The following is a 14,723-nucleotide window of genomic DNA, read 5'->3' on the forward strand; positions in this document are numbered from 1 at the left end:
AATAAATTAGGTGTATATGTGACTCATTTGACTATATTTTTATTAACTCGCGATCTTGTCCTTTTCTTTGTCTGTTTGGTACGATTCGGTGCAATTGGTTTCTGACAAACTCCCCGATGAACTAGAGACTTGATTATTTCTACATAGCCCAGGACTGAATGACAATTCAATGTTGACTCGCTTTCTTGGCTGCTATTTGACGGATAGTACTACTGACATTTCCCTATTTTCCTGTTTCAGTCTTGAATGGTTCGTGGGAAGAACAAATGCTGATAATCTTGCGTGTGAGTTCTAATCTTTCCATTTATTACCTTTACAGACTTTCCTCGCGCTGTAGGAAGAATCAGTATATTGTTTGACTCAGGTGAAAGGAAACTGAAATAAACCTGAAATTTACCCGACGTGTCTATTGTACTCTCATCAAGACGTTTAACATCAAGGGAAACATTTTACACACACAAGACTAAAAACAGAAATTCAGTACTTATACAAAAAAATATTATTAACTTAAAAATGCTTTAGTTTTATAACGAATTTAAAAGTTTAAAACAATTTCTCTTTGTCTCATACAGCGTTTTTACAGATAGTTCGGAAAATTTTGTGATTTTGATTTTTAATAGCTACGAAAATTCTCATAAAATTTATAGCGAAAAACATGGGGCGTACGTAATATAAAATTGAGACATGAAGAATTGCTCTCTAACAGTTGTCTGTTTCATGTTTCTAACGTTTTTCGTTAGAAATATGACAAGTATTTTCATATTTTTAACAATTCACAGTGACAATTTTTCAGAACTATCTCAGTGAGATCAGGAATCCGCATGAGGCTAAGATAAATTATTTTATACTTTATAGTCCGATGTAAAAAGATGCTACTTTAAAAATTATTTTCAGCTAAATAACTATTTATTCCTACTGTCAGCTATAAAATGTAACTTTATAATTATTTATCCACTTCCATTTAGTTTCTGATTTCCTTTCGGTATGCCATAATTTTAAATCTCTGTTTTTCTGCTTAAAATCATTATGGCCAGACGGTTACAATCGTGATATCTCACGTTCATAGCCCAATAGCTGCTGTGTGTACACACTAGTTATTTCTTAAATAGTATCATAATCATAAGAAAAATTTTCTTTACTATCTCATTGTTTTAGATATCGGATCGAAACACGGTTTTTAATATAACTTTCGAAGATATCTCATCGATTCCTATCGACTTCGTTCGTACACTAATCATTCAATGGTATGTCGAACTCTGACATCATTATTGGATCAGGTGTTTCTTAACATTATCTCCCCCCGTTCTAAGAACATGGCAGATACATTTTTTGCGTCCCGCAAACGTTCCGAGTATTATGGCCAGGTGCCATATTTTCCGCACTATACGTTCCTGTCATCTGCACATGGTTCGATGTTGTGGTACGTACGCAGTGAAATACGAAATACTACATTCAGATAAATAATTTGAGATCAAGAAGTAAGTATATCTTAGCACGGTTCTCCGAGAGTCAAACATTTTTCCCATTATGTAGAGTGAACTTTAAAAATGTATCAAAGTCAAGGGCAATAGTCGCGGTGAGCAGGAGGGACTGGCAAACGAAAGAAAATAACGGTAGAAGCGTCTTTCAACTCTTCCCTACGTACACATATTCCTTTCTAGTCCCCGTAACGACACAACAAACCTCATTAAATGCACACACATACACACACATTGTGCCTTTATTTTACGGGTCTGTATGCTCCATTCTCATCATTTGATCTTTCAGACCATCTGTCTCTGTCTCTTTTTCTCTTTTCTCTCCCTCTCTTTTTGTCTTATTTCTCTATTGTCATTCTCGTGTCTCTCTCTTCTGCCCCCCCCCCCTCTCTATCTTACACACACACACACACACACACACACACACACAAACACACACCTCTCTCCTTCTCCCTCTCTCTCATTTCTTCTCCGTTTCTTTCTTCTCTGTAGAAACAAAAAATATCAAGAAAATGCCACCTCACCTAACTTCCCTTCAAACATGGTAACATAACGGGCTTCACTTAACAGATTACCTATAGGAATGCATCGACGCTAATATAAACTTATTGTATGTTGGTTATACTACATAATGAGCATCATGAATGATATATATAAGTGCAGTGCGAGAATACACAATAACCTGATTATTAATTTTTGAAATAATAAGAGTATCAACAAACTGATCCATTTTCGAAAAGGTTAGCACGACGGTTTGATAGTTACAGTAGATGACTCCACAGATATTAAGCTTCTCATCTTTTATAAATCCAAAACCCAAATCCTAACCAACACAACTCGTCTATATCACCAACCTACTTTTTTATTTTTATTCTAAGCCCAATACCGGTATATTTGTAGCTTATGGTCTGTTAACAATAACTACTAAATTTCAAAATAATTATTTGTAATTATTTTGCAAATGCAAACCTTACATCAGTTGCAAAACCAAAATAGATATCAGGTTCCCTATACGTATTTGTAAATACACGCCCACTGACTACTTTGGCAAAATTTGTTTGTGAACAATCGTATTTGTTGTGACATGAGATCTAGTCTGTCGTTATGTGGCTGGATGAATGTGGGGTGACTGTGGAAGCCTGTGTGACGCAGGCCGGTGGAGTTCGTGGCTCAGTACGAGTTCGTGGACGTCCGCGAGGCCGGTGAACCGCTGGCGGGACCACGACGGCCTTGCGCGCGGCAGTTCTCCGCCTCGCCGCAAGATGGCCTGCAGGAGCTCTCCACGCCGCCCAACGTCTTCTTGTACGGTCGCGGCGGCGCGCACAACATCAGGTGAGCGACAGTTCTTTCTCCTCCTCGGGATGAAGTACTTTTATTCCTGCAGGAGTAAACGCTGCACTGATCACTGTTTCAACTGTGTACCGTGGAAGCTGCCTACTAGTAAATGGCTTTCACAATTTAGTTTGTTTGTTTACTTAACCTGATCAGGCAATCGGACTGTTTAATTTGTACTCGCTCGGCCGAATTCGCCTTCTATCAACGATTGTGTTCCCTAACCAATAGTACCACGATTACACCCGTTATTATGAGCATACTATTTGTTATTGACTGGGAAAATAAGGAATTATAATACTTCAAATTTCATAACACGTTTGGTATTTATTACTGAGTAGTAGCAGCAAGGATTTCTAGCTCTTAAATGCGCACCGTTGAAATCACAAGTCTACCTTTCATACACCTAAATCCATTCCTAAGTGTTAACCCAGCCCGACAGCCCATTTTTGGGCCCTTACTTTTTCTTGTGCATATCAATGACCTTTTATCAGTAACATTACCAAATGCCAAGTTCGTTTTGTTTGCTGATGATACAAACATTGCAAATAAATATCAAATCAAGTGTAGGCTTAGAAAGATCAGCTAATAAAATATTTGTAGCCCTTAATCACTGATTCCTAGCCAATTCCTTGTCACTAAACTTTGAAAAAACACACTACATGCAGTTCAGAACTTGTAAGAGGTGTCCCAAGAGTATATGTCTAACATACGATGACAAGAAGATAGAAGAAGTGGACAGTGTTAAATTCTTGGGATTACAGCTAGATAATAAATTCAACTTCAAATGGCTCTGAGCACCATGGGACTTAACATCTGAAGTCATCAGTCCCCTAGAACTTAGAACTACTTAAACCTAACTAACCTAAGGACATCACACACATCCATGCCCGAGGCAGGATTCGAACCTGCGACCGTAGCGGACACGCGGTTCCAAACTGAAGCGCCTAGAACCGCACGGCCACATCGGCCGGCTAAATTCAACTGGGAGGAGCACACCACAGAACTGCTGAAGCGTCTTAACAAATCTCTGTTTGCAATGCGAATTTTGTCAGACATAGGGAATATACAAATGAAAAAGCTGGCATACTATGCTTACTTTCATTCCATAATGTCACATGGGATTATTTTTCGGGGTAATTCATCAAGCCAAGCTAAAGTTTTCCAGGCACAAAAACGTGCAGTAAGAGTTATATGTGGTGTGAGCTCAAGAACATCCTACAAAAGCCTGTTTAGGGAGCTAGGGATACTAACTACTGTTTCCCAACATATTTATTCCTTAATGAAATTTGTCGTTAAAAATATATCACTTTTTCAAACGAACAGCTCAATTCATGGAATCAATACTAGAAATAAAAATAATCTTCACAAGAATTTAAAGTCACTTAGTCTTGTACAAAAAGGTGTGCATTATTCAGGAACACACATTTTCAATAACTTATCAGCAGCCATAAAAAGCTTAACAACCAATGAAATTCAGTTTAAGAGAAGCCTAAAGAATTTATTGGTGGCCAACTCCTTTTATTTCCTTGATGAATTTCTCAGTAAAACCAACTGATATATATATATATATATATGTGTGTGTGTGTGTGTGTGTATAACTTCTGCACCATTTCAGTGCAGTAATGTGTTCATTGTAAATAAGTATTATAGTAGTTGTATTACATGTTTATTACCTTATAACTTTTTAATTTTAATTTTAAATTCAGTGTATTAGTATTTGTAAAATGACTTTCATACAGTGTTAATTGAAAATGATGATCATTCCACTTGGGACCTGTGGAATGGTACTTTAGCTTATTTGTTTTAGTTGTAAATATTTGTCATGTATTGTTGTTTTTCTGAAATGTTCCACATCCTAGAGGACTTCCGCACTACGGATCAATTGGAATGAAAGTAAATCCAATGTAATCTAAAACAGCGCTTAACTTCGGTGACCTGACGGGAGCCGGTGTTACCACTGCGACAAGGACGTTGGCCTCATATTGTAAGCTTACAATATTTCTGGTCTAATGTTTGAGGGGAGCGGAAATAAAACTCCATAGAAATTACTCGCTGGATTTTTGTACGAATATTCATATTCTCGCGTAGAGTGGGAGACGGACTACTAGGGGTGTCAAATCGAGAAACTTGAAGCATAGTTTTCTAGAAAAATACTTACTAGCTCGAGGATAATCAGTACAATCAAAAAAAAAAGGAAGTTTCTGATTTGAGGCAAAATTAAACATCGGATTTTGTCCGAATCTTCGTAATCAAACGCATAATCGGAAACAGACAAATGGGGTGTCAAACTGGGCAGCAGGAGGTCTCGTGAAGTAATAAGGGTAATGAAGAAAAACTTTGTGATTTGAGGGAAAACTAAAATATTTCACAAACTGCTGCTGCTAGGTTTGTGAATGAAGTTAATCTTTTCAAGACACAACTCTCTTAGGCATAAAACGTTGCCTTAGTGTAGAAATTGTGGAGGTCTTTCTTTCATGTCGAAAAAATAAAGTAAATATCAAATTACAGCAAAAACTGAAATTCTTTCTGGAAATTTGTGATAAGTTCCTATGGAACCAAACTACTGAGGGCATCAGTCCCTAGGCTTACACACTAGTTAACCTAATTTAAATTAACTTACTCTGAGGACAACACACACAACAATGCCCGAGGAAGGATTCGAACCTCCGACAGGGAGAGTCGCGCGAACTGTGGCAAGGTCCCCTGATCGCTCGGTTACCCCACGCGGCACTGAAACCCTTTTGCTTTCTTATGATCTATATACTCTTAACAATAATAGATATTTAAATATATTATATTTCATGATTTCTGAACAAAACTTGAAATTGAAACAAATTTGAGATAAATGCCTTACATGTTTTGTGAAATGATTTGTGTAAAATTAAAAGTTAAAATAGACTAGAGAAACATTTGAGTGAGATGACACAATAAGTGTACGTGATTTTAAGGATCATAAAATGAGCGTTAAATATTTCTCTAATACTTTTTTTACATAATCATTTCACATAACGTTTGACTTTTACTTAGAGTCACACTTTCCGTCTGCACTGTCACTGCTTTCTCCTTCCTATCGTCAATATAATGAGCTGAAAAAAAATCAAGGAATACCTTTCAGTAACATGTCGGACCTCCTTTTGTCCGGTGTAGCGCAGCAACTCGACTTGACATAGACTCAGCAAGTCATCGGGCGATATAAGTGGCCAAATCATATGCTCGAATTGCCAGAATGTTGTTGATAACAGCTGTGGCACGATGACATGTTTGGGAACGGCTCAGGTAGATCTGAGTAATCCGTCCATTCCATGTAAACACAGCCCGCATCATCACAGAGCCACAACCAGCTACCACAGTGCTCTGCTGACAATTTGTATTCGTGGCTTCGTGGGGACTGCAGGACACTCGAACCCTGCCATCAGCTTTTGCGAACTGAACAGGCCACGGTTTTCCAGCCGTCTAGGATCCAACCCAAATGGTGACGGTCGCTGGAGAGGTGCTGCAGGCGACGTTGTGCTTTTAGCAAAGGCACCCGCGTCAGTCGTCTGCTGCCACAGCCCATTAATACCGAATTTCGCCGCACTGCCATAACGGATACGTCTACATGTATATAGGTACCCCGCAAGACACCGTGCGGTGCGTGGTGGCTGGTACCCTGTAGCACTATTAGTCATCTCCCTTGCTGTTGTACTCGCAAACAGAGCGAGGGAGAAACGACTGTCTATATGCCTCCGTATGTGCCCTAATTTCTCGTATCTTATCTTCGTGGTCCTTACTCGAAATGTATGTTGGCGGCAGTAGAATCGTTCGGCTGCCAGTTTCAAATGTCGGTTCTGTAAATTTTCTCAATAGTGTTTCTCGACAAAAAGGTCGCCTTCCCTCTAGATATTCCCATTTGAATTCGTCGAAGTTTCTCCATAACACATAACTGTTGTTCGAGACTACCGGTAACAAATCTAGCAGCGCGTCTCTGAACTGCTTCAGTATCTTCCATCAGTACTACGTAGTACCAATCCCAAACACTCCAACAGTACTCAAGAACAGTACTCACTAGCTCCTATATGCGGTCCCCTTTACAAGTAAGCCACACTTTCATAAAACTTTTCCAACAAACCATTTTCATTCCCTACCACACTTCTCTATGGTTCGTTCCATTTGATGTGACTTTGTAATGTTACACCCAGAAATTTACACGATTTGGATGTATCAATCAGGACACTGGTAATATTGTATCCGAACGTTACTCATCTGCGTTTATTTCACTCGGTGTTGTTTGTCTGCCGCTGCTCTAGGTCGTTAAAGTGGAGACCGTCGACCGCTGCGTTTGCCCTGTGCTCATATAATGTCTGATTTTTTTAATTCTCGGCACACTCTTGACAGTGTGGATCTCAGAAGACTGAATACCCCAACAATATCCTAAAGGGAATGCCCTAAGCGTCTAGCTTCAGCCACCATTCCTAATTGAAGCCCGCCCGGTTGGCCTTGCGGTCTAGCGCACGGGTTTCCGGGCGGGAACGAGCGCCTGGTCCCTGGCAAGAATCCGGTCGGCGGATTTGTGTCGAGGTCCGGTGAACTGGCTAGTCTGTGGATGGTTTTTAGGCGGTTTTCTATCTGCCTCGGCGAAAACTGGCTGGTTCCCCTTATTCCACCTCAGCTACACTACGTCGGCTATTGCTCCGCAAACAAGTTCTCCACGTACGCGTACACCACCATTACTCTACGACGCAAACATAGGGGTTACACTCGTCTGGTGTGAGACGTTCCCTGGGGGGTCCACCGGGTGGCCGACCCGCACAATAACTCTGCGTTCGGTATGCGGTGGCGGAGGGATGAAGTGGACTGCGGTAGTCGTCGTGGGATTGTGGACCACTGTGGCTGCGGCGGGAACGGAGCCTTTCCGTCGTTTCTAGGCCTCCGGTTACGATACAATACATGCAATTTTGAGTTGAAAGTCTGTTAATTCCTGTCGTGCGTAGGAAACTTTATCACATGAATTGCCTGAGTGCAAAAAGACAGCTCCGCCGATGCACTGCCCTTTTATACCTTGTGTATGCGATACTACCGCCATGTGTATGTGTGCATATCGCTGTCCCACGACTTTTGTGACCTTAGTGTAGAAGGTTGGCAGTGTCACGTTATAACGATCAGCACTGCACCTGGAGCATGACTGTACCTAGTCACGTGACCAAGTTGGATCGCGGTACGGCCGGCCCTCCTTACAGAGTAATAATTTGCACTGACCGAAACTATGCCAAAATACACCAGACTCTATCAGCAAACTCTTTCGTTTCCCACAGCCTGTCTCGGTCCTGTTTTCCCTGGATACAAGACTGAACCACCGCTTGTGCTATTCATTATATCCACGACTTGGCTGTACTTTAAGCTGGTAAAAATTGTATTATGAAATCACAATGAAATGAACACCCTTAGCTGCTTACAGGTGTTGACATACGTAAATGGGGTCAGATGAAAATGTGTGCCCCGACCGGGACTCGAACCCAGGATCTCCTGCTTACATGGCAGACGCTCTATCCATCTTTTTTTTAAATCTCATTTTGTTCATTTTTTATCGTTGTATCTGCTCGGGGTGGACTCGCAAGACACCCGTTTCAGTTCGGCGTTGATCCATTAACTCAATTTTTTTTTTTATTATTACAGAGGGCAGTTAACCCTCTGACCGAACGAGTTGAGTTACATGCCGGCATCCACCTCAGACACCGAGGAGACATTGGATAGCGCGACTGCAGGGATTTATCTGTGGCACTCTTCCCGCGAAACCCACATTCTGAACGTATTGTCCCGCACTACATTCGTACTGCCCCCGCCAATTATACTAATTACTCGCGGCGCGTTGCCGATTCCCGTAAGAGTTCGGGCACTGTTTGTGCTTTCGCACAGAAGAAGAAGATGGTCAAGTGGGCGGGGGCACTACGAATGTAGTGCGGGACAATACGTTGAGAATGTGGGTTTCGCGGGAGGCGTGCCAGAGATAAATCCCTGCAGTCGCGCTGTCCTCTGTGTCCTCGGTGGCTCAGAGGCATAGAGCGTCTGCCACGTAAGCAGGAGATCCCGGGTTCGAGTCCCGGTCGGAGCACACATTTTCATCTGTCCCCGTTGATGTATGTCAACGCCTGTAAGCAGCTAAGGGTGCTCATTTCATTGTGATTTCATTCTAGCGAGCACCATCTTAGTATATAAAATTGTATTAGTTTATGTGGTCGTGAGGTCGTGGATCGATAGCTTTCATTTACTGCGGCTCGAGAGACACGAGGTTTTGGGGCTGTGACGAGAGCGCACGGCACGCCGGCGTGTTGCAGCTGCACGTACCGGCTGTCGGCGGCGGCGCCGGTGGCGGCGGGCGAGCGCGTGCAGGTGAACGTGACGGCGGTGCGCACGGGCGGCCGCCGCTGCTCGGCGGCGGCGTCTCTCTGGCTGCTGGACGTGCCGTGGCCCGACGCGCCGCCGCTGCGCCGCCGCCTGCTGTGTCCGGCCGGCGCGCCCTTCTCCTTCCTGTCGGCCGCCGCCGCCGTCGAGCTGCGCTTCCGCGTCACCGCCATGAACGCCACCGAGGACTTCTCGCACATCGGCTTCCACGCCACGTGGCGCGCCGTCGCCGCCGAGCCCTGCGCCGAGAACCGCCGCCTCTCCGGCCCTAGCGGAGAAATTCGTCTGCGCTCGCCGGAGAAGGTGAGCCGCCAACCTTCACCCTCTCCTGAACCTCCGCAAAGCGTCACCCGTCCAGTACGCGGGCACCACTATCACCCGGCTGTCTCGCGCGACTCTGCAGCTGGGAGCGAATCGTCGGGCCGGTTTGCCTTCCCTACCCACCGCTTCCGCAGAGTGCCTGGTCGGTTACTTGCCGGGCCAGTCTGTGGCCTGCAGCCGGGCGTGTTTACAAACATTACAAGCCAAATGAGACGCGTGCTGCAAGTACCACACTACTGGCCATTAAAACTGCTACACCACGAAGATGACGTGCTACAGACGCGAAATGTAACCGACAGGAAGAAGGTGCTGTGATATGCAAAAGATTAGCTTTTCAGAGCATTCACAAACGGTTGGCGCCGGTGGCGACACCTACAACGTGCTGACATCAGGAAAGTTTTCAACCGATTTCTCATACACAAACAGCAGTTGACCGGCGTTGCCTGGTGAAACGTTGTTGTGATGCCTCGTGTAAGGATGAGAAATGCGTACCATCACGTTTACGACTTTGATAAAGGTCAGATTATAGCCTATGGCGATTTCGGTTTAACGTATCGCGAGGTTGCTGCTCGCGTTGGTCGAGATCCAATGACTGTTAGCAGAATATGGAATCGGTGGGCTCAAGAGGGTAATACCGAACGCCGTGCTGGATCCCAACGGCCTCGTATCATTAGCAGTCGAGATGACATGCAACTTATCCGCATAGCTATAACGGAACGTGCAGCCACGTCTCGTGCCCTGGGTCAGGGGACGTTTGCAAAACAACAACCATCTGCACGAACAGTTCGACAATGTTTGCAGCAGCATGGACTATCAGCTCGAAGACCGCGGCTGTGATTACCCTTCACGCTGCATCACAGACAGAAGCGCCTGCGATGGTGTACTCAGCGACGAATTTGCGTGCACAAATGGCAAAACGTCATTTTTTTCGGACGAATCCAGGTTCTGTTTACAGCATCATGATGGTCGCATCCGTGGTTGGTGACATCGCGGTGAACGCACATTGGAAGCGTGTATTCGTCATTGCCATACTGGCATATCACCGGGCGTGATGGTATGGGGTGCCATTGGTTACACGTCTCGGTCACCTCTTGTTCGCATTGACGGCACTCTGAACAATGAACGTTACATTTCAGATGTATTACGACCCGTGGCTCCACCCTTCATTCGATCCCTGCGAAAGCCTATATTTCTGCAGGATAATGCACGACCGCATATTGCAGGTCCTATACCGGGCCTTTCTGTATACAGAAAGTGTTCGACTGCTGCCCTGGCCAGCACATTCTCCAGATATCTCAACAATTGAAAACGTCTGGTCAATGGTGGCAGAGCATCTAGCTCATCACAATACGCCAGTCACTACTCTCGACGAACTGTGCTATCGTGTTGAAGCTGCATGGGCAGCTGTACCTGTACACCCCATCCAAGCTGTGCTTGACTCAATGCCCAGGCGTTATCATGACCGTCATTACGGCCGCAGGTGGTTGTTCTGGGTACTGCTTTCTCCGTATCTATGCACCCAAATCACGTGAAAATGTAATCACATGTCAGTCCTAGTATAATATATTTGTCCAATAAATACCCGTTTATCATCTGCATTTCTTCTTTGTGTAGCAATTTCAATGGCCAGTAGTGTACTACAGCACACGCCCGGGATATCCACCCGACTTCGGACTTAGAAATTTTCAGATCCACAGCGTCAGCCAAGAACCGCTAAGTGCACATCTATAACCGGGGGCTCAAGGATGCAACATTTTTGTCTATATAAGTAATGAATCTGGTAAGAAGGCGTCAGTCTTCGTGCAGGCACGCGAGCAACAACATTGGATCGCTCACACAGAAGATGCCACGATACTATAGGAGGAGAAGGCGTACGCGCCTTACAGTTTATAAAGCAACTGTCGGTGAAAGAAATTCCCTGACAGTTCCCGTGGGCTTGGAGACAGTTTTGTAACACGATTTTACACGTCTCAGTGGCAACACTCCCAGTCGCAGCTCTATAGATGGTTATTGTCTCCACCTGCAGCCGTTTGCACTTCGCAGCTGATGTACGTAACTTCTTCCACCAACCCCATCTACATCTACATCTACTTCTACATCTACATGACTACTCTTCAATTCACATTTAAGTGCTTGGCAGAGGGTTCATCGAACCACAATCATACTATCTCTCTACTATTCCACTCCCGAACAGCGAGCGGGAAAAACGAACACCTAAACCTTTCTGTTCGAGCTCTGATTTCTCTTATTTTATTTTGATGATCATTCCTACCTATGTAAGTTGGGCTCAACAAAATATTTTCGCATTCGGAAGAGAAAGTTGGTGACTGAAATTTCGTTAAAAGATCTCGCCGCGACGAAAAACGTCTATGCTGTAATGACTTCCATCCCAACTCACGTATCATATCTGCAACACTCTCTCCCCTATAACGTGATAATACAAAACGAGCTGCCCTTTTTTTCGGTTCTGGTAGCGTTACAGTTTCATAATGCCACCCACTCCCTCCACACATAGCTCGACATCACTCTAACATTCCAAGAGCTGCAAATGCGTAAGATTTTAAAAATATTTTCCGGGTTTATCTCATGTGTTGACCATGCGAAGACGCTAACTCCTAACAGGACGAGTAAACTGTAGTGCGGTCACATAAATTGATTGAATCCAGTAGAGTTGGGATGAGCAAAATACCTGAAATTGTGATCTTCATTTCACATCGGGGCACAAATGTAAACCCATGACGCCATTGAGGTGTCTTCACTTCACATTCTGAATCCTCGTCTGAAACTGAACCACTGCTTGCACGTGAACGAAGCGAAACGTATTTGCGATACGATCGGAGAATCCATTAGTGCTCAGCTTGATTCGTTGCAGCAACTTCTCATTTTCAGACGACCATTGAGACAGCAAGCAAGAGCATATACCTCGTGGGAGATCGGCAAATTGTAACGTATAGACTATGGCTGATTAACAACGTGCATTACATAGGTACGTTACCTGACAGGATAGCATTTCTTCTAGGGCGTGTAGGTCCGCTGGTAACGTGCAACGATCCACGGACGCAGGCTGGTGGGAGCAGTATTATGTTATGGGAGAGATTCTCCTGCGCTTGCATAGGACCTGTGGTAGTAATCAAAACACACGCCGACAGCTGCTAACCTCCTGTTTCCCTTCATGTTTGATGTCTTCGTCGACGGCGATGTCGTCTTCCAGCACCATAATTAACCGTGTCTCGGAAACAAGACCATCTACAGTGGTTTGAGGAGCGTTACAGTGACTCAAGTTGATGTCTCAGCGACCAAATTCAGCTGATGTAAATCCTATGGAACGCACCTGGGTCACTATCGGGCGCCATTACCACGTATGTCCGCCCCTGATAGCTGAGTGGTTAGCGCGACGGAATGTCATACATAACGGCCCGAGTTCGATTCCCATGTGGGTCGGAGATTTTCTCCGCTCATGGACTGGGTGTTGTGTTGTCCTTATCATCATCATTCCATCCCCATCGACACGCAAGTCGCTGAAGTGGCGTCAACTCGAAAGACTTCCACCTGGCGAAAGGTCTATCCGACGGGAGGCCCTAGCCGCACGGCATCTCCATACCGCGTATGTAAATCAGCGGCCCGTTATTAACACAAATTACGTCACCTGTGCATAGAAATCTAATGCCACATAGCTCCACAAATCTACCAAAAAACTGTCTGATCAACGATATGCACAATCAGTGATGTATTTCGTTTCAAAGACGGACAAACAAATCATTAAGCAGGTAGTCATAACATTTTGCCTCATAAGTGTAAATATTCCATTAGAAGTGGTACATGGTGTTGGAAACCAGGGCAAGCTATCAAAACGATTTCACCAGATGTGGTGCCAAACAATGACGGCAACACAAACACTCACGAGTGCAAAACATGAGACCGACACAAAATTAGAAACTATCCTACACGTGGTTCGCACACCAAACAAACACGACACATATTCCTAATCGCTTTGCACGCCTCGTTTGCTCTACCAGTCCCACTGAAGACAACGCATTTCAACCATACAACATTCACCGCAAAACACAGAGACATGTGCTTTCGGCTCCTTATAATAAACGACTCTCACTACAGCTGGCAGAAAGTAAGAATACTATCCGATGCTCCCAACATTCGACGAATGAGTAGTCCGACTCAAACAACAGGACAAGATATTTTAAGCAGTTCAGTTGGCCGGCCGGAGTGGCCGTGCGGTTCTAGGCGCTACAGTCTGGAGCCGAGCGACAGTTACGGTCGCAGGTTCGAATCCTGCCTCGGGCATGGATGTGTGTGATGTCCTTAGGTTAGTTAGGTTTAATTAGTTCCGTTCTAGGCGACTGATGACCTCAGAAGTTAAGTCGCATAGTTCTCAGAGCCATTTGAACCATTTTTGAGTTAAGTTGCACTAAAGAACACTAAACAGTAGACAGCTCCACCGTACTGACCATGACGGCACGATGGAAAAGCCTCTCACAACCACCACTAAATTCATGGCTTCACACTTCGACCATAAAACGAGGAAAATCTATCACTGCAGTGGCAAAAGGAGGCCCACACTGCTAGATAGTTCCACAATACACCACGTCACTCGAGATAATACGTCGCCTCTAGCCACTGTACGCCTCTGGTCACGTAAACAGCCGCCGGAGAACGTCACTTAGACAGCAGCGCCGTTCACGGCAGGTGGCGGGATTTCAGAGAAACGGTAGCGCAGAACCACACGTCACAAGAAGCTAGTCCTTAGTGACTGTTTTAAGAATTAGAACAGAAACTTTCACAATTTTGAATACATCATAATTTATACGTTATGAAGTCGAGGTGTGCATTCGCCGCTAATATCAGCACTTCACTTAGCTCTATCATTGTCCACAAAGTTCTGCACACTGCTGCTATACGAGCATACATATGGAGGGAAATGCTGAACCATTCTGTCGTTTCCACCTACGTTAGGAAAAGTCAGTATTTCCGTTATTTTTCTTAGTGGAGCATCCTTCCCCAACCACAGGTTGTGTATCACTTGATTTATTTTGCCCGGTTTCGTTCGTCAGAGGCTAGCATTCCCAACTATTCGTTCCACTAGTGGGAATAAATTACAAATCAAAAGAAACTGCTTAGCATCATCGTAAGCACAAATCATCTGTGAGTGGTAGCTGTCACGAGAAGACAGCAAACTGTCAGGCTAAGGCAACAATT

The 14,723-nt window shown here is 44.4% G+C and overlaps 1 protein-coding gene across 1 annotated transcript in view; it reads left to right on the top strand.

Moving 5' to 3' along the window:
- The window catches only part of LOC126278200 (uncharacterized), a 483,044-nt gene that overhangs the window by 415,610 nt on the left and 52,711 nt on the right, over window positions 1-14,723 (top strand). Inside the window, exons 9-11 of the mRNA XM_049978165.1 lie at window positions 2,631-2,810; window positions 9,125-9,188; window positions 9,237-9,494. Coding sequence (XP_049834122.1) covers window positions 2,631-2,810; window positions 9,125-9,188; window positions 9,237-9,494 — 502 coding nt within the window. The remainder of the gene's footprint in view (window positions 1-2,630; window positions 2,811-9,124; window positions 9,189-9,236; window positions 9,495-14,723) is intronic.

This window comes from Schistocerca gregaria, chromosome 1 (genome assembly GCF_023897955.1).
Source record: "Schistocerca gregaria isolate iqSchGreg1 chromosome 1, iqSchGreg1.2, whole genome shotgun sequence".
NCBI classification, from domain to species: Eukaryota; Metazoa; Arthropoda; class Insecta; order Orthoptera; family Acrididae; genus Schistocerca; species Schistocerca gregaria.